The sequence below is a fragment of the Poecilia formosa genome, unplaced genomic scaffold (genome assembly GCF_000485575.1).
Source record: "Poecilia formosa unplaced genomic scaffold, Poecilia_formosa-5.1.2 Scaffold1, whole genome shotgun sequence".
Lineage (NCBI taxonomy): Eukaryota > Metazoa > Chordata > Actinopteri > Cyprinodontiformes > Poeciliidae > Poecilia > Poecilia formosa.
The window spans coordinates 1226543-1245910 of record NW_006799940.1 but is presented as its reverse complement, the minus strand read 5'-3'; the positions used below and the strand labels follow the sequence as shown (position 1 = coordinate 1245910).

At 36.2% G+C, this 19368-nt stretch overlaps 2 protein-coding genes across 3 annotated transcripts in view; one reads left to right on the top strand and one right to left on the bottom strand.

Annotated features, from left to right (window-relative positions):
* Positions 1-5561, bottom strand: part of LOC103155892 (uncharacterized) — a 17810-nt gene extending 12249 nt beyond the window's left edge. For both annotated transcript variants that reach the window (XM_007577811.2, XM_016667707.1), the window contains exons 1-12: positions 5392-5561; positions 4627-4661; positions 4280-4316; positions 3977-4036; positions 3760-3842; positions 3626-3681; positions 3525-3546; positions 3404-3447; positions 3275-3327; positions 1475-2159; positions 557-609; positions 59-437 (exon numbers count right to left, since the gene is read on the bottom strand). In XM_007577811.2, the coding sequence (XP_007577873.1) occupies positions 59-437; positions 557-609; positions 1475-2159; positions 3275-3327; positions 3404-3447; positions 3525-3546; positions 3626-3681; positions 3760-3842; positions 3977-4036; positions 4280-4316; positions 4627-4655 (1501 nt within the window). In that variant the 5' untranslated portion in view covers positions 4656-4661; positions 5392-5561. The remainder of the gene's footprint in view (positions 1-58; positions 438-556; positions 610-1474; positions 2160-3274; positions 3328-3403; positions 3448-3524; positions 3547-3625; positions 3682-3759; positions 3843-3976; positions 4037-4279; positions 4317-4626; positions 4662-5391) is intronic.
* Positions 5562-5770: 209 nt separating this feature from the next.
* LOC103155815 (girdin-like) lies at positions 5771-7718 on the top strand. The gene is made up of 9 exons (XM_007577699.2): positions 5771-5847; positions 6378-6449; positions 6544-6622; positions 6701-6730; positions 6820-6919; positions 6993-7107; positions 7194-7255; positions 7354-7428; positions 7512-7718. Exons 1-9 carry the CDS (start codon positions 5775-5777, stop codon positions 7638-7640), a joined length of 735 nt encoding a protein of 244 aa, XP_007577761.1. The 5' UTR covers positions 5771-5774; the 3' UTR covers positions 7641-7718.
* Positions 7719-19368: the final 11650 nt, after the last annotated feature.

Sequence of the window (19368 nt, the reverse complement as noted above, 5' to 3'; positions counted from 1 at the left end):
TATATATATATATATACTAAAACCAAACTAAAAATAAATTAGAGGGTTTTTTTTGTACCTTTATGATCAGATGACTGTGCTCCATCATTGTGCTGCTGTCCTAATGCAAACATTTCCTTTTTCTGACTTTGACAGAGAGGCTGCATTTCTTCTGAAGGAAGGAGAAACTGAAAAACATCATCTGATCCCAGGGCTGTTTGAGCTTCAGTCATATTCGTGATGAAATCCCCTCCAGGTTTAACAGGAGCTGCCGGGTCGACACCGCTCCTGTTTGGGTAGTTCTCTCGGCCGACGTCATTCGTTGGGATTTTGTGCTGCAGCAGGGAGCGGTCGGCGCCGGCGATGCTTCCCGTCAGATTCTGAGTGATGTCCATAAAATCATCTGCAGCGAACACAACCGTTTTCTCTCTGAAGTCGTTTTTTAAACCTGAGCAAACCTGGAAAAAAGTAAACAAGAAAACACAGAAATGACAAAATGTTAATGTCTGGCTGCTTTCCAAAAACACACAGGTTAAACTTCTTTAAAAAGAAACTTCAGAGCATCTCTGAAACTCACCTCATGGCTTTCAAGAGGAGTGAGCACAGAAAGGTTTATTAAAGATTTCTTGGCTGAAAAAGAAAATAAAAATAGTAAATTAACTGCTTAGAAATCCACTATTGAGCTGATTAACCAACTTACAGTGTAGATACTGTTTGTATCATTTTCAGTTTACTGAAATGTTTTTTAAATAGTTATTTATATTTTACCATAACAGCAATATCTTTCCCAGCTGTGGAGTCTATTATTAAATTTTATGTAATTTTAATTTAAAATGGTATTTTTAGGCGATTGTAGATATGTATATCTGTTATTTGTTCCTCTTTTTAAAGTTGGATGTTGAGTCTAAAATAAAGCATCAAGAGGGGTTATAAATGAGCTTTGGCTAACTTTCTACATTAAGAAATATAGTTTTAAAAAAACAAACAAAAAAAGAAACTATGAGTTTAAATAATGTTTGCCCAGCTATATGCAGCTCTGAAAAAACTTGAGAGACCATTTAAAATAATCAGTTTCTCTGATTTTACTCTTTATAGGTTTAAGTTTGGGAAAAATGAACTTTGTTCTTTTATACTATGAACTGCTGACAGCATGTCTCTGAAATTACAAGCAAAAAATTAGTATTTATGTGCAGAAAATGAGAAATGGTCAAAATAACAAAAAGATGCAGTGCTTTCAGCGCTCAAATAATGCAAAGAAGACAAGTTCATATTCATTTAAAAACAACAATATTAATGTTTTAACTCAGGAAGAGTTCAGAGGTCAATATTTGGACCTCTGAATGGGGTTCAGTGCAGTGGGCTCTTAGTCTTTTTGCCAGAGCTCTATATTCAGACTAATGACCCATGTTTGTTACTATTTTGTTTTTTGTCACAATTATGTGCAAAAACACTCATTGTCAATCTTCTGGAAAGACAGAGATGTGAGATTTCTCACCTGTTTGGTCGTTCGACTCCAAGCTTTCACAGCTCTGTTGCTGGTTCGTTCCTCTGGCTTGCGACTGTCTTTCTGACTTTTCGTACATCTCTTGAGTTGGAAAGAGACACTGGAAAGGATCGTCGTCGTTGTCGTCCAGAGTACAGCCGGTCTGGGCTTCAGTCACGTCCATGGTCACATCATCGTCTGGACGGAAACCACTTCCATTAAAGGATTCTCCAGTATTCCTGCTGCTGCTCAGAGATTTTGGCATCTGATTTTCTTTGTCAACATCTGCAGCCAGGGATGATTTTATGTCGTCGGAGGTTAAAAGTGTCATCCCGGTGTTGGATGGACTCAGTTTGGAGAGGCTTGAGAGGAAGTCTTTAAAGCCAGGATCCAAAAGAGGAGCAGCTGTGGAAACAGCTCTCGTTTCCACACTTGAATCCGTTTTTCTATCCAGCAGTAATGCTGACGCCTGATTTGTTGCTTGTGCAAAATGACTGGGAGGCACTTCTGTGAAAACATCAGCTTCGTCCCCCCCTCCTGAGAGCAGCAGATCGTAGTTCTGATGGTCTGGATCTCCAAGCAGATCTGCATCACTGTTGATGTTTATGGTGTGACTGTGAGTCATGTCCATGTCGGCGTCCTCTGTGGAAAACACGACTGTATTCTCCCCAATGCCACTGCCGCTGTCAAAGTGGACCTAGTCAAAGCAAATTAACTCAATGAATAATTACTAAACACAAAAATAAATGAGAAAATAAGAAAAACTTTAGGTTTTTAGTTTAACAATTTTGTGGCTGTTGTAATGTAGCAAACATACCGCTTCAAAAAATAAAATAGCAAATTTATTACAGCAAGTCAAACCTCTAGTTCATCCTAAGCTTCATTCATTTCATATCAACAAATAAACTATTCTGTCTCCAAGTAATTAATAAGTACATTTCAATTTATTTCTTCAAATAACTTTTTGATTAATTATGGTGATAAAAAGTAACAAAAATCCTCAAATCAAACAAATAGTGTAATTCTGATGCTAGTCTACGGAGCACCAGAGGGGACATGGAGCACCTTTTTTTGTGTGTTCTCTCACAATAAAGGATCAGTTCATGTGGCATAATTGACACTGAACGTCTTACGGAGGCCACGGTATTTTCTGCTGTATTATAAGGTTTTCATGAGGTTTTTCCATGATGGAAATGCACCACAAACCTACGTGCAAAATGCAAAAGCAAAACAGGTCAAACATGGGCTCTCCATCGCTTTCCATCTTCTAAGATAGAAACAGAAACTTTCCATAAGAAGGGAAGGAAGAAAAAGTAAATCCAAACAATTTGGACTATTTCTGAGCTATTTTCACAGGATACTAAAGTTATATCTGACAGCACTGATTGTGTCTTTTTGTGTTCATGTGGCGTTCCCTCTCAACCTGACACAAACAGACATAAACATGCAGAGAATAATTTGATTTTTAATCAGTTTTTTGGACCTAAGAGTTAAGAATAGACACATTTTCACTGAGGCTCTTTAAATGTGTGAAGTTTTGACTGTATACTAAACAGACCAGTAAATATTGCAAGGGAACACAAAAGACATTTTTTTCCCGAACTAGTCGACTCACTGAATAAAAAAAATAAAAAAATAAAGATTACAACCCCTAATCGAATCACAACAACTACGATCGCCTTCATAATGTTTCTCGGGAGTTACATTACCTCACTTCCTTACAGTACACTGTGAGTAGATAGGAGAGATATGAAAAATCTCTAGAAGTACCAAAACTACAAACTAAACTAAGCATCCAAATTTCACACTCACCATTATTCTTTGTTGAGACGCATGTAGAGGAGCATTCAGCAGGGTGTCTATGCCTACATTCAGAGAGCTGAGTTACTAAAAATACTAAAAACAGACAAAAAATACTAACAAATAAAACAATATTCCTACCCATGATCTGTGGGCTTGTGTCCTCAGCTGTCGTCACCTGAACCCTTAATTAAAACAACAAAACGTACGCTCAAACGGACGCAAATAAATTAACTGATATTTATTGAACTGGTCTCTTTACCTGTTTTGTGTTGTTGCAGTGGCTGTGATATAAAACAGAAGAACAATTACAAACATGCTTCAAGTGAATAAAAGGGAATAATGTATAATTTTCCTGCCTACCTGGTCCCATTAGCTCTTGAAGAGGGTTACGTGCAGGCGAAGCATTCTTAGCATCCCTATTAAAAACAAACGAGCTGATTGGGTAAAAACGATTTCAACTGGAAACGTAGGAGGAGTTTTCTTCTTGCACTCACTTGGCAAACAGCAGAACGTCGTTGGCTGGAGCAAAACTTACTCTCCTCAAATTTCTCTTTTCAACCGGTTTGGCAGGTTCCACCTAGCGGAGATTAAAAATAAAAAATAACTGAACAAAACCTGTCTTTTTTAACACTTTGCATCATCATTATTTTACGACATTTAACCATTTAACATGTTGCAACAGAAAAAACAAAACCTGAGCATTTCAATTACCTCATTTTCTTGTTGCTCTGAGTCCCGCAGTAATAATGATTTCCGTGGTGCCTTTAAAATCTGAAAGTTTAAATTTAGGAAATTAATTTTATATGTGAAATGTATGTTTTTTTTAATACAAACACAAGAGTTCACTCATAACTTATTACAGATATTTCTATGGTGGTCAAGATGTGAACAAGGAACCAGGAAAAATGGATGAATGACTGAGAGATCGATGGATAAAAGGTCAGATGGATGAAACTAATAAAACCTGAAAAGGATTATGTGTACTTTCTGTAATAAACTATTTGTAACACTTACAGAAGAAATGCGTCGCTTGGAACATCCGGTGCCTTCACTGTACCAAAAAAAACACAAATTATTATTCGGTCAGTTTTTGTCCATTTAAGTCTTTACTCATACAGAAAAATGTGATGTAAAAACAATAAATTCAACATATGCTTGATAATCTGCAGCTACATCATGGCTAAAATGTTCGATTCATCTTTTATTGTAGACAAATAAATAAATAAAAATTCTTATTTACAAAATCAATCAACAAACTCCTTTTACATATGTGTATTTTTAAAGACTGTAAATCTTGAACCTTGTTTAAAGTTCAGGGAACAACCATAAATAAAACTCTAAACAATAATATTTTTACTTACACGTTCTTTCCTGGATCCACAGGTTCCATCTTCACCTGTACAAAAAATATTAGATCAATAACTAGAACATAAATGTATAGATTTAAATGATTTGGATGGGCATGTTCATGAACAAAAGGCCAGAAAATATTAACTGATAACTCATTTATTTTAAAAGGGACTTTTACTGTACATTAATAAAGTTATGTCACAGCTTTTAAGGAAATGCTACAAATGATCACACCTGGACTAGGTTATTCTTCACAAGAGAACTATTTTATTATGATTAGCAAAGTCCTACTCTCCTTGCGAAAATACAACGAAGTCTGTTTTTAAGTGTTTGTATCATTTAGGTCCAGCTTTATTAAAACTCCCCAGACTGTTTAAAACTGGTTCAAATTACATTATGTTCCCAAACACCGCTTATAGTTTGTGCAGTCTTTAGTCACATAAAAGTGCAGTATAAAGGCTAAGCTACGTTAGCATCCTACTAACCAAAGATCAACTTCAGATCAAATTGATCTTTCAAAATAACGCATATTCATTAAAAACATTGAATTGAAGAGTCGGATGCTAACATTAGCGTCATTGTTGAATCACACATAATTAACATAAACATGAAATAGACCTTCTGAAAAACATTGAGAGAATCTTTGGCTTCATTTTTTATACATAAAGGAATGCATAATATTGCTAACATTATTAACAGAAACAGTTGTTGTCACTAGCTTTAAAGTCAACAAGCTATTGATAAACTGCCCGTCAAACTAGTATTACGCCACGTACCTTATTCACTGTAAATCAGCTTCTTCGTTCTACACCAAATACATCTGTGTTAATACTTACTAACTATCGTAAAAAAGTTTCATGAGACATTTGTTTTTTGATAGTGCGCAATTCTCCAACCTAAAGCTAACGTCTAGAGTTTTGAATTTAGCCGCCTCCACGCATGCGCATTTGCTCTGACAGTGCTCCTCTCGCGGCTTCTTTTTTTTTTATTGTAGTTATTAAATTATAAATATTTAAAGTATATAATATAGCAAATTATGTAAAAAAAAAAAGTTCACATACTATTTAGCCGAAATAATATTTTCTAAAAAAAAAAGAAGAAGAAAAAAGAAAACTCTTGAAGAAATTTATTTACACCGGAAACTGTTGCCAAATCGGAAATGATCATGGAGGGCGGGACATATTTGAAATTCGTGACTGTTGTTGAAAGCCTCTTACTGAGTCTCCTAACAGGTAATTGTTTATTGTCTCTTTTTTTGTTTGTTAATGAACGTTTTTGTATGTTTTAACAGTGTTTAAGGGTTATTTTACACCTGCCAAACTGTAAACTGACCGGGCGTTTTTAAATCGCAGCAGCAAATGTTATATTTATGTCTGTCAGTTGGCTCGGTTTGAGCAACATGCCGTTAATTGTGTACTTCAGGATAAAATTATTTGTGCAAAGTGTAAAAGGGTACATATTTAACTGATAGAAATGGCCGTTTTGGAGGATTAAAGTGTGTTATTTTGGTGCCGCACACGTATGTTGAGTCCTTTTTTTTCTGCACTATTTGTATTAACGGCTATCTTTGCTGTATCTCAGAAATATCTTGAAATTGTATTGGTAGTGTATTTTTTTTTTAATGTCTGTCTAATCTGATATTCCTTTAAGAATTAGGATTTGTGTTTTTTCTTTGAAGTGTGGTAGTAGCAAAAGAAAAAATATATATTTTCCCATCATCCTAATTTTTTAAAGCTTATTTTTATGTTGCCTCTTAATGCAGGTGCTTTTATTATTATCACTGGCGTTAAGTCACTCTGTGAGGAAAACGCAATGTCTTCAAAAATTCCAAGAGGTGAGCTTTTTATTATATTCTTCATGGATATTTTGATGTTTAAATTTAAATTAGCTTTCGTTGAAGTAATGCTAATGGATATCCGTATTTTCAGGCACACATTTACCACCAGAGGCAAGAACCGTTCAGAAAACAGACACAAATCTGAAAAATTCAAGGGAAAATGTCCCAAGGTAACATCAAAATTAAATAAAAAATCTCTAAATTCAGTTAGTTTCGTTTCATATTTATTATAATCTTTTGTGTTTCAGGAAAAACGTTGCTCCTAAAGTTCACAAAGGGTAAGTGATGCATCATATTACATGATATTAATGTTCAGCAGAGATTTTTATTGTGTTCAACATATTTGTATGTCCCTTTTTTTCTGCAGAGTTTCAACCAGATATGGGCAACAGGTGGAGCTGAAGGAGCAAAATCAGAACCTGGTGGCTGCAAAGGAGGAGCTACAGAAAAACCTGTCGGAGAAGCAGGTAAAAAAATAAACGAAACAAACATTCAACGTCTATTAGTTTGTGTTCTTTTAATATACATTTTATATCACAGCAAAGAGTTGAAGAGTTGGAGCTGCAACTCGACGAGCTTCAGAAGGAGAATGTAGAGTTTCAGAAAAACCTGCAGGACTGTCACAGGCTCCTAGTTTCTGCCAAGATAGACCCAGGTGAAAAAGATAACTTTCAATTTAAGTCTTTAATTTTACCCTTTGTAACGTTGCCTGTCGTAATAAACATGAGTTTAATGTTTTAGTTTTAGGGGAACGAGTTGGAGATGCAGCGAGACAGAAGGAAGACGAAAGGAAAGAAGTTATGGTATGTTTTTATTAATCTCCCTTTCACTTTATTATGGGTGTATAGTCTCACAAACAAGACAACATGCCTACAACGGCGCATAACTGCTTAAATTTCAGAGTGTTTCCACCGATCTGCTGAGGGAATTAAAGGCTTTTGGGGACATTGCATCACAACAGCGTACTCAGCTACAGGCAAGTCATCGTCTTCTCTCACCTCTGTGATCCTGTTGCAACGTTTCTGTTTAGCTCGGCTGAGGTTTTAATGTCATTTTTAGGAAATCCAAGCAACAATGGAGGACGTCACTAAAGCGCGAGAACTTATGAATCAAGAGAGAGAGAATTTCTCTCAGGAGGCTGCTGAAATGGAGAGAGCTCTAAAAGAGGCAGAAGAACTCTTAGCATAACTAAAAATATATATCTGTACATATTAATGTGAGATTTTATGTTATAATAAAGGATTAATGTTTTTCTACAGTAACTCACTTTGCTTTAAGATCAGATCATTAAAATTTTTCTGTTTCTAAACCTCAAAGCATCAAAAACGTAAAACAAAAATGATGTTTGTACAATGTCGGGTTTTTTAATGTACAAAATGTCACATTTATGTAAGTAAATGATATGTCATTTACTTACATAAATGTGCAGATGATATGTCAGTAAACATGAGGGAACAATTCCAACCAAATCACAATATTATTATAAAATGCTAACAAAATTGATTTGGAGAAAGCCGCCAAGCTAGCATACAGAGATCTTTCCTAAAATGTAATGAAATATAAAGGTCGGCGTCGTTAATGACATAAAAAGAGCATAATTGTTTGCTTTCTAAGCTAGAAAGTCAAACAATTTCAGTGTTTCTGTTAAAACTAAATATTCTGAGTGAACATTCAAATTATTCTTTGTTTTAACTTATCGAAACAAAAATGCATCTCCAGCCTTCCAGTTTATTACATTTTTTTGACATAATTGCATCTTTAAAAATTGTTCATGTTTCCCTTAGATTTCTTTTTTTAAAGTATCTTTTTTTCTTTTTAGTTCTGCACATATGTCACGTTTTGTATGTCCTTTAATGACAAGCAGTTTGTTGCATTTCTCTGCCACATATTAGTTCTGCTCACCTTGTCATACCGAGTTTAAACGTTAGAGGGCAGTATAAGGCTGTAAATCACTAATCCATTACCTTTTCTGAAAGACGTACAACTCGTACCGACTTTCCTTTGCTTTGTTTTTAAGAATAATTAACCCAAACAGCAAACCTTGCATCATATTTCTGTTTAGATCAAATCCAGTCAAGCAGAAATTACTTAGATTCATGTTTCTAGCGCACAAAGTTCAGTTTGAAGTTAATTCTCTCACTCTCCACTATCATTGTTTTTAGATTAACTAGTTTACAATTTATTTATCTTATCAATCAAATAGCAGCAGACTGACCAGACTAATTGACACAAAGAGATTTATCCCAGTCGGGACCAGTCTGACAGGGACGGAGCCAAAAACGATGGCAGGGGGTGGGCAGTGAAGGTCCCTCCCTGAGCTGCAGCCTCAGGGGTCAAAGTGCACTTTCCAAACCGTCACACTCCAGTGAGCCGTTGTGGGAGACGCGTTCATCCCTCCCTCTCCTCAGAACAATAGCTGCTGTCAAGCCGAATGGAAGAGCAGCAGCTTCATAAGGTCACCTCCATTTAATTTTAATCGATCAGCTGAAAAGATTTGTCATTTATTGAAGAGTGTGGCTGAAATGTCAGTTTGATTTAAATACAGCACGATTACAGAGACAACTTTTTACCTCTTATCTGTATTTTGCTTTATTTCTTGTTAAATAACTCCATCATACCTACAGTTTGATATTACGAAATGTATCGCTTGACTCATAGTTGCTAAAAAAATCAATGTCTCCTGGTATTAAACAAAAAATGACACTTTAAATAGGATTTTAGTAAATTTAGTGGAGAAAAAGGCCCACAGCATCACAGATCCTCCACCACAATTACCAGCTGACATGAGGTGAAAATAATAGACGGATGATAGAAAATAGATGGATTTTCTTATTTTTTTTGTATATAGATTTAATGAAGTAACAATAAAAGTGGCAAAAACTACTTCATCAAATACTTACCCCAAGGAAACCTCCAGTTTCTGCAACCGTGAATGTTGATTTTTTTTTAATTCTGCTTTTTAAAATGATTTTTATTTTATTTCACTTTCACAAATGGCTTCTTCCAAACAAATATTTCTATAATCAAATGGTGTAATTGTACCTCCAAACACTAACAGGACAGGATAATCTCAGTCATTAAAAGGTCAAAATGTTCTGATATTCATTGATGATCTCGTGAAACCAGCAGTAGAAAAAACGTTTAACAGTTCTTGACATGCACTCAGTTTTTGAGGTTGGAAAACATCATCAGTTGAAGTTTACCACGCTAAATCACAATTTTTATAATTATCTTTTCCCTGATAATGAGAAACTATACAATAATTATCCTTTGCTAAAGGGACTTCCACAAATAATGTGGAACTTGCATTTGCATTGCAAGAGTCATAAAAGATAAGTTTTCCAATTAGCATTAGTGTTTTGTTGGAAATGTTTTTTAAAGTGCTATAAAATCACTATAAATCAACAGGTGCAAATCTGGTCAGTATTTCTGATTGTGTTTATTTCTATTCTTTGTTTTCAATCAAATTCGGCTTTATGATCTGTGTTTCACTCTGCAGTAAAACACGAGCCATGCATTAAAGCTCTGCAGGGATTTCTGAGCAAATGGAAGAAGAAAAACCCGCATAGTAGCAGCAAACAGAGACTGAATGGCCAGATTAGATCACTGAGGATCTGCAGCAATTATTTTCAGCCAAGTTGTTATTAAGAACCATACGGGCGGTTTAATGGATTCTGTTTCATCAGAGTCAATCAAACAAGGTTAAACCCTTTTCAGCTCAAAGACTCATTCGGTCTGATTTTCATTTTAAATGTTTTTCATCGCAGACATATTGGAAAAACTGTTTCTATTAAGAATTAGCATCGTCTCTATTAGCTGGTTGTGGTGCAGTGTGTCTTCATTTCAAGTGTTCATATGGAATAAACAAGAAACGTTCCAATAATTTAAAGAGCAGCTTAATTTCCTTTCAAAATTAGCAGCAATTATCTCTGACATACTGTTGCATCTTACTTACTTAGCTTAGCTAAGAAAAAGACAATAAGACTCGTGAAGTCTTTAACTCAAACTTATCTTTATTTTTGTGCCACATCACCAATCTACTCAAAGTGTTGGTTCAGGCAGAAATTATTAATAATTTATTATGAATAAAACAAACACAAAGTTAAAACACTTAAAATACTATAGCCCTCTATGGTTGTAGCAATTTTAATCAAATTTCAATTACATTTGGATGCTAAATTTAATATTTAGCAGTCAAGTAGTTTCTACAAGCAAAAACAAATTAGATTTTACTGATAAAATAATATTTAAACACAAAACTATTATTTTGAAGTTCTATTTCTGTCTCTCTTGGTTCTGGAGGGCCACAGAAATAGCCATAGCGGGCCGGTTTTGTCCCGCGCGCCTTGAGTTTGACACACATGCTGTAAATGCTTCAAATCTCTTTTGGAGTGAGATATTTATGCTTCCTATCAACCTTTTAATATTTTAATTTTAAAGTAATTTAGGTCTAAAACAACCTCATGTAACATAATATTATTAAGAAATATTTTTGTGTCAAGTGCTGAGTAGCAAAGGTTTGATCCAAACCACAGCAGATCTTTAAAAATGTATTTTATGTTCATATGACTTAATTATGTAAAATAAGTTTATTCTTGTGCTACGTAATATGTTTTTGTACGTCTTGTAAGGTGTAATAAATCACTATTTTTGTAAATTAGCCATGCATGTTGTCACTTTAGAGCTTTAATCCTGTAAAGTGGGACATTTAGCCTTCGGCAAACGGGTTTTAAATCTGTTTACATCCTTGTCCAGGTGCAGTATTTCACCTGAGTAACCACATCAGTGTCTTCTGCTGACAACAAAAAGAAATGAGGATCTAAAACTGGGATGACCAAAAACAACACAGTTTTTTATTTGTTTGATGATTTAAATCAACATGGAGATAAAAAAAAAACACACAAAAATGAAGGTGATTCGCTCCAGAAAAACAGTTTAAATTGTAAATGTTTTCAAACCTCATGTAAAAACTGTCACTTTTACATGAAACGTTAATTTAGAATAAAACTGCAACCACTCCTGTTGCAGTAACGAGTGCCTAGCATATCTCTGATCAGTGATTCACCTCAGGTCTCCTGCTCTGACCTTGGTGAGGTAATTCATCCAGCCAACTACTCATCCATGTCTTCTGATAATTATCCGAGTGCTGCTGCAGTCCAACTGTGACAGCTTCAGTCCAGGCCAAACAAAGCTGGGCTGCAAGGAAACGACTTAAATAAAACAATCACAGTACCAAATGGCAAAAATAATAGGAAAAAATTAAAATAAGTCATGTATAAATTTGAGTCTTATGAAGATAGTTTTCCTTATGATGAAGCATAATTTGTGCATCACCATATTGTAAAGGGAGTAAGAAGATGGCAAAAAAAAAGTCTGATAAGCAACTCGTAGAAGGGCTAATCAGTTCATCCTCATCCAACATCTAGGTCAATTTGTAATCAGTGGCATGGTTCTAAATTTATACCTGCTCCACTTCCATTTTAGACTCTTCTTCCATCAAAATATATCCAAATGAGAGTGAGTGTGATGCTACCAAGGGGGTTAGATTCACAGATTATGGTTTAACTTCACTTTATTTTCACCAAATCTTAACTTGATTTTCAATATTAACTTTTTTTTTTTGCTCAGCTGTTATATTTACATTGTTTGGTCAAAGGTGTAAAGTCTAAATATACATACATTTGAGTCAAGACATGCTACTTCATACCAGAAATAAATATTTCTGATTAATTAAAACAATTTGAGAGCACATTTTTAAGAACAATCTTATAAAGTGTAAATGATTTGATGCCTTATCATGACATAGAAATGATCTCTGACCATTTATTTTTATTTTTGACCGTTGCTTTTATATTTAACTGCTGAGGTTACAGTTATAGGAGAGTATGGACTCCTTGCAGCGTGACGTCACGTCCCATCTCCACGTTGGAGGGCAAAAAGGTGTTGGCTGACGATGACTACCATTGGTTTTAGCTGGTAAGTTGTCAATGTAAAGCGCTAAATCTTAAGATGTATGCCTGCTGTATAAAAGAAAAAGGTGACACTGCTTTGGCAACAAGGTCAGGAAAAAACTTAAGAAAAAAATAGCGAGGGATTGGGAAACAGTTCAGTAATTCTCAGTTGACTTTGACAACAGTAACATGCAGATGTGATGTGAAATTGTATGTGTTTCGGTTCAGTTACAAAATAAAAAAGGCCGACTAAGACAGATCCTCAGTAGAGCAGGGGTTTAAATTTGCTAATCAACCGCATTGTTAGCTTAGCTAATAGCAGCGGTAGCTCTACCAAAGTGGCGTTGTTGTCAGTTGCTATGACAACGAGCCTGCGTGTAGTAGCCGAAACAGACAAACGGAGAGCGAGAGAAAAAAAGTGGTTTTGAGTTACTCTTTAGCACTAATTTAATAATGACTACAGCTCCTGGTTTCTGTTTGTGTTACCGCAGCAGCGCGGCTATGGAGGCCATGTTGAAAAATCGTCTTCTTACCCTCCAGCGTTGTGCGCCTGCGTCAAATTTCCGGATGTAACCATGCAGGGGGTCCATATAATTAGAATATTTGTGGCTAAACAGAAGCGATGTCTCCTCACAGTTGTTACCATCGTGTCCATCACCCCTACCTCTAATACACTGAACTGTACTTCAGGTCCTCTGTAAATGAGTATATGCTGTTCGGGGGGCTTTGGAGCGCGTCATTATTGGACTTCCCTGGCGGATAATTAGCTCTGCTGGCATGCGCTCCCAGAGGGGTGGATGTGGGGGGTCCACGTCCCGCCACTCGCCCCTATTTCTCCAACACACATTTAAGGACTGTGTGTTGCCACATTCTCTGCTCATCCTATAGGTAAAACACAACGGCTCTGACTTGTTAAAATAGGATTTTGCTCAGCGGGAGACCGGAGAGTCAAACTTCAAAGATAGAGACAACGACACAGGCCTTCCACTCGCAAAAAGATTTTATTTAATCTCTGTGGGGTGACATAACTGTACATCCACACATAAAACAACAATAAATGACATAGTTCTTATACAAAAATAAGGATAGTTACTATGAACCTACAAATATAATGTTTGTTATTTGTTTTGTTTTCTTTATTTAATTTAACAATTTAAAATGAGCATGTTACATATTGACATAAACAAGTTTTGAACGAAAAGGTCAAATCGGTATACCATAAAAACCTAAACGTCAATCAATCATCCATATAGATCCATCTGAACACTAAACGGGCAATGTGTAAATATAAAGACGATAATAATACAGAAAAAATATTGTTTTTATCTGTTTTGGTTTTGGATTGTTTTCTTTTATGACTCTGTTTCGTAATTCATATGTAAGAAGTGGTATGTTTGGTTTTTTAAACATTGTAATGAGTGATAAAGGGATAATTTAGTTTAGTTTGATGAGTAGGAGAGACATTAATGTAAGGCACTTGCTTCTGCCTGCACCTTTTCAGTCAAATTGTTTAAATTGTTGCAGCGTTTTGAAAATAATAAGCTTAGAACTACTTTCCTGTTTGAAAAAGAGCAGGAAGAAGTGAACACTTATATAATCTTATCCCTTATCTCAATTTAATTATCTGTATTGATCAGAAATATGTAATAAAAACATGTTGTGGTATTCGTATGCCAGTTAATTTACTGTGCTATAGAACCAACAAAACAAAATGACTACAAACTGTCTCATAGCAGGACAATCAAATTTACTGACCCATAATAGTAGTAATAGTAATAATAATAATTGTGATAATAATAATATTAATAGTTAAAAAACAATCGCACATATGGCATGCAAATAATTAACTTATTGCCAATATATAATTGCCAAATTGGCAATAATATATACATTATTGCCAATGTATATGCCATATAATGTACTTACATGATCTTAGTTATATAGTAAACATATATTTAAAAACTAATTATGATAATAATGGCATTTAATAATAATAATCTACTAATAATGGTTATAGTAACACAGAAGGAATGAAAAAATAAGACATATAATTAATGGATGGTTCTTTCATTGGGGTTTGTTGATAAAATCTTATTGTGTTTTTTGTAAGTTTATCAACAAGATTATTTTATTTTTCAATGATTATCCATAAAAAGACCAACAACCGCCACAGAAACTTAAGCTGTCATCCAGACTTTGTAACATACCAAGTGCTGACCTCCATTTTGGTTCAGATCTTTAAGGTAGATTACTTCACTGTAACTTCCTGCTGAGTTTGAGTTATTTCAAACATCTGTAGTCACCTTAGCATTCACTTTCCGTCACCCTGAAACCCCCTCAGGTCTGTTTGTTTCTGCAGAAGACTAACATGTACCAGGAAACCCACTAAACCCTGAGCATTGTGGCTGAGGTGCCTATTCTCTTGTACAATAATGATGACAAAACAGGAATACTGACCTTGAACACATCCTGGGGCATGCAAGCCACAGGAGAGGAAAACAATAACAGCTTTTTCTAAAAATACAAGGGTACAAAATGGAAGGTTTTCAACTTTCACAGAAAGCCATTGATGTGAAAAAACTGCTGGCTCGTTTAAATCAACATTTAGTTTTTAAATGTAATATATTTGAAGACAAGAAAGCCCTGCAGTGGATCAGTTAATAACTCCGTTCTGTCGCCATCACTCCTTTAAGGCTCCGATCACACTAAAGCCTGAAGTGACCCAAATACGATTTTTTATTTTTTGTCTTAATGCGACATGTATCTGATCTTTTCATAACAGTCTGAACAACAAAGATTGTATTTCTTTTCCGAATGCGACCCAGGACACTTGGATATCCGATACGTATCTGATCTTTTCAAATGGAGCGGGTCGGCCCGTTGCTGCGATACGTGACAGCGTCCGCCATATTGAATGTGGAATATGTGCCAGTAAGCTAATACAAGTGAATGGATCGAACTTTATAAAGTGCCGTTCTACAAAGTATTTTAAGTTAATAAAATAATTATTATTTTATTAACTTAATAAAATAATATTAAGTAGCATCTTTATAGCTAAATACTGACATGGAGAAGCTGAGCTGGGAAACAGACTGAAGAACAGCAGCCCGAGCTCTGATCCTGACTGATCTTTCCTCACTAAATCCTCTGGTTTTTAATGAACTTCTCCTCTAAGTGGTTTTTCATCAGCTGTCTCTCATTAGAAAACAGTATGAAAACGTTAGCTGCTACGCTAACAACCAGCAGTTACTTCAGGCCAATTAAACTACATAGGAAATATTTTTAGGTTGTTTAGAAGCAAATTTCTGGCTGCAAAGTCAAGTAATTCTGATCTTTCATCCTTACCTGTGAGAGGTAATGGCAATGAATCCAGTTTGTTTCGTAAAACGGTTGAAATATGTCCACACAGCACAGGACTTAAGGAGCTCCGATCGCTCTGCTGCCACATAGAAGATGGAGGACGCTGTTACGTACGACTCAGCGCTCCATGAGGCGTCTACGTATATGATGTCTATGAGAAAAACAACCACCAGGCGGACACGGTAATGAGGATTAAATTGTTACTGTGCTGGCTGCGGTCGGACAACAACGTTAAAATCGTAAAATATGCTCCAACGTTAGCATCTATGTTTACTTCCGCAAACACTGAGTATTTCTTCTTCTTCTTCCGGTTTTTGGGATGTTGGCAAAACACTGAGCACGCTAAGTGTGACGCTATTGGGCCCTCCACTGCGCATGCGTGACACTTTCAGGTTGTTTGGAGTTCACACTGGATTATCGGTATAGCTCTGGAAAAAATAAAGAGCCCACTTCATTGGAATCCATTGAAAACCTCCTGGTTATTCCACCAAACATTGATTCCTCAACTCTTCCTGAGTTAAAACATTAGTATTGTTTATAAATGAATATGAACTTGTTGCCTTAGCATTATTTTAGGTCTGAAAGCTCTGCATCTTTTTCCTAATTTTGACCATTTCTCATTTTCTGCAAATAAATACTAAATGTTTGCTTGTAATTTTGGAGACATGTCAGTAGTTCATAGAATAAAAGAACAATGTTCATTTTACTCAAACATACACTTATGAAAAGTAAAATAAGAGAAACTGAGCATTTTAAGTCGTCTCCTAATTTTTTGGAAGTGTGAGCGACCACGCAAAAAAAAATCTGATTTCACAAAAAATCGGATTTGGGTCACTTCAGGCTGCAGTGTGAGCATAGCCTATGTCGGCTTCTCAATCACCTCCCAACACACCTCAAAGACACAAAGTGCACATATCTGTGCGATCTTATCAAGCACCCTGTAGATGTGGGGTGTTATTTTGAAGTCCAAGCGCTGGTGGTGGGATTTAGGACTTAGGAGCATCTCCTGGACAAGACCCAAGGCGGCTGAGCGTCCAGACTGCTGGGTGGGCGGAAAGCGGCCACCTTGACCCACACCCTGGGCCCGCTAACAGAGACGCAGCTGCCACCTTGGTTAAGTGCATTCCCCAAAGCCCAGGCCTAAATCCCTGCTTGACCCTGACTGATAAACTTTGCTATGGATAGACCACGGCAGGCGTTTTCACCTCTAAAACTAGCTGTATGGGTTTTACAGCACTATTGTGTTCTGGGATCAGAAGATTCAGATTGGGTCATTGTCAAATTTGGTGATGTAGGGAAATACTGCATGCTTGATCATCCTTACACTTGAAGTATTAAGCTGGAATTTTCTGTAAACTGAGGAAATTCAAAATATTTTGTGGTAAATTTCTTCTATTTAGTAGAAAAACCTCATTTAAAGCTGCAGTATGTAACTTTTATTAAAAATATGTATATTTTAATATTTTTGTTGAAAGTGTCACTGTCTTGAGATAATCTGTGAAAAAAATCAAACTCCTCTGTCTTCTCTCTCTCTGTCTTCCTAATTAGAAACAGTGAATCAGAACCAGAAGAGTTTTATCGCTGTCAATCATGCTCATGTGTATGCTGCTTTTCCTCATCAGCAGATCCTGTTGTGAATGCTAAAGCTAGTTAGCATGACCACTGATGACGGGAGATAAACCATTTTCTTTAATGTAAATTGTTTCTCCGCCATTACCACATTTAACAGCATGTTCATGAGATTGATTGGCAGCGCTAAGACCCGCCTCCTGTCTGTGATTGGTTGGTTTCTTTAAACTGTATTGGGCCAAACTGCTGTTGGGGGCCACACAAACTCAGTCCAAGGGCCACAAATGGCCCCCGGGCCGCACTTTGGACACCCCTGGGGTAGAGTATCCAGAAATTGTACTCAAGAAAGAGAAGCGATACTTCATAATAAAGTTACTACAACGCAGTAAAAGTACATTTTTTGCAAAACGTTACTCAAGTAAATGTAACTAGTTACTACTCTGAGGTTTCACACATGTATTTTTAAAATTAGTACTAATACTTTAATTATAGATCATTGTTTTAGCTTTAGTGTTCTAACATTTAAAGTACATACTAAAAACAAACAATTGACAGTATCTTTACAGAGAAAATGTAAAAACATTAGTTTCTACTGTTTATTTTTATGTTTTTAACTTTAAAAGCATTTAAAATCATTTTAAAGTTACAATAATTTAGACTATTGAATAAATAGAAACTTTGAGGAAAGACAAAAATACAGATAAAGTGGCTTTTAGAGGCTCCAGGTTTGGTGTTGGATGAATCCCATGGACGTCTGCGCTGCATCGTCTGAGTGGAAGCACTAATTGGTTCTGACCGCTGTGGACCCGCCGCCCGCATGGACGGGATTAGCACGTTACGGGCGCCGCGGTTTCTCACTGAGGGCTGATAACTCATGGAAAAAACTCTTTGTAGGTGATGTTCACATGAGGTTTTCAACGGGTTCAGTGCAGTGGGCTCTTCATTTCTTCATTTAAAACAATAATTTAAATTATTGCCTAAAACTTCTTTTGTTTCAAAAGACATTTCATTTATTTTTATTTTTATTTTGTTTCTTTTTGTCTATGTAATATTTGGAAAATCTGACTTTAGGCCATTATTTCAGGAAGGTGACGAAGTGGAAAAGTTCAGGAAAGCTTACGTTACTTTTTCACAAAACAAACAAACAGAAGAACAATCTTCATCAGAACCTTCAGAGTCGTTTCTGACAAATCCATGCCTGATTTGAGAATGGTGATTGTTCGTCTCCGCTCATGTATTTATAACTTCTTGTTGCTTCATCTGCCTTTCGGTCTGCTGCCGTTTCTTTGTGTTCCCCTCAGAGTGTGCCAGCAAACCAGAGGAGGCGACCCGCAGCACAATGCCTCGACTCAGCGGTCCCTCCCGTCTTATCGTGCCCTGCAGCTTGCCCGGATTGGCTGATATAGATTGAGCGGAGAGACGCCGGTTCCTCCTTTGGGTCTGCACATTGTTTGGTCTTGGCCTTTATTTATTTCGATGTAAATCAGTTTGCGAAAGTGTTACGTCCTGTCCTTGTGCAGTGGGCGGCGGACTGGGCTGGTACTGGGCTGGAGGAAGTCCACTCCATTGAGACTGGAGTTTCTGAAGATTGTTTTCCAGGCTGTTATTGATATGAGAGGATGACATCATGTAGCCTCACCCGTAAGGTTGGGTTTGTGAGAAACAAGTCCCACACCCAACTCTTATTCATTATTTAACACTGGGGAGACAGAAATTATGTTCGTGTTTCATCTAACGAGAGACTTTGATTTGAGGGGTCACTGAAATGTCACGGAGGAGATTTAAATTTGCTAAATCACAGCAGCTTGTTAACTAATTTCATCAAGAAGACCTGAGTTTTAAGTTTTAACATCCCTCAAATGTTAAGGAAAGACACTTAACCCGACATTTAATACCACTGAGTACGTTGTTTTCTTACTGACTGGTTCATCTGGCTGACATTTCGGGCTCTTTAGACGTTTCGTAGTAAAATTTGATAAGTACATTTCTGTGAAAGCTATTTTTAACCCCTGGAGTTCCACAGGCCTCAATAATTG

What these genes read in the sequence shown, in the direction of transcription:
- LOC103155815 (XM_007577699.2), top strand. Translation starts at nt 5,775, where the DNA reads ATGATCATGGAGGGCGGGACATATTTGAAATTCGTGACTGTTGTTGAA. An exon ending in GTCTTCAAAAATTCCAAGAG is followed by an intron (nt 6,450 to 6,543) that starts GTGAGCTTTTTA and finishes CCGTATTTTCAG; the next exon opens with GCACACATTTACCACCAGAG. An exon ending in AAAACCTGTCGGAGAAGCAG is followed by an intron (nt 6,920 to 6,992) that starts GTAAAAAAATAA and finishes TTTATATCACAG; the next exon opens with CAAAGAGTTGAAGAGTTGGA.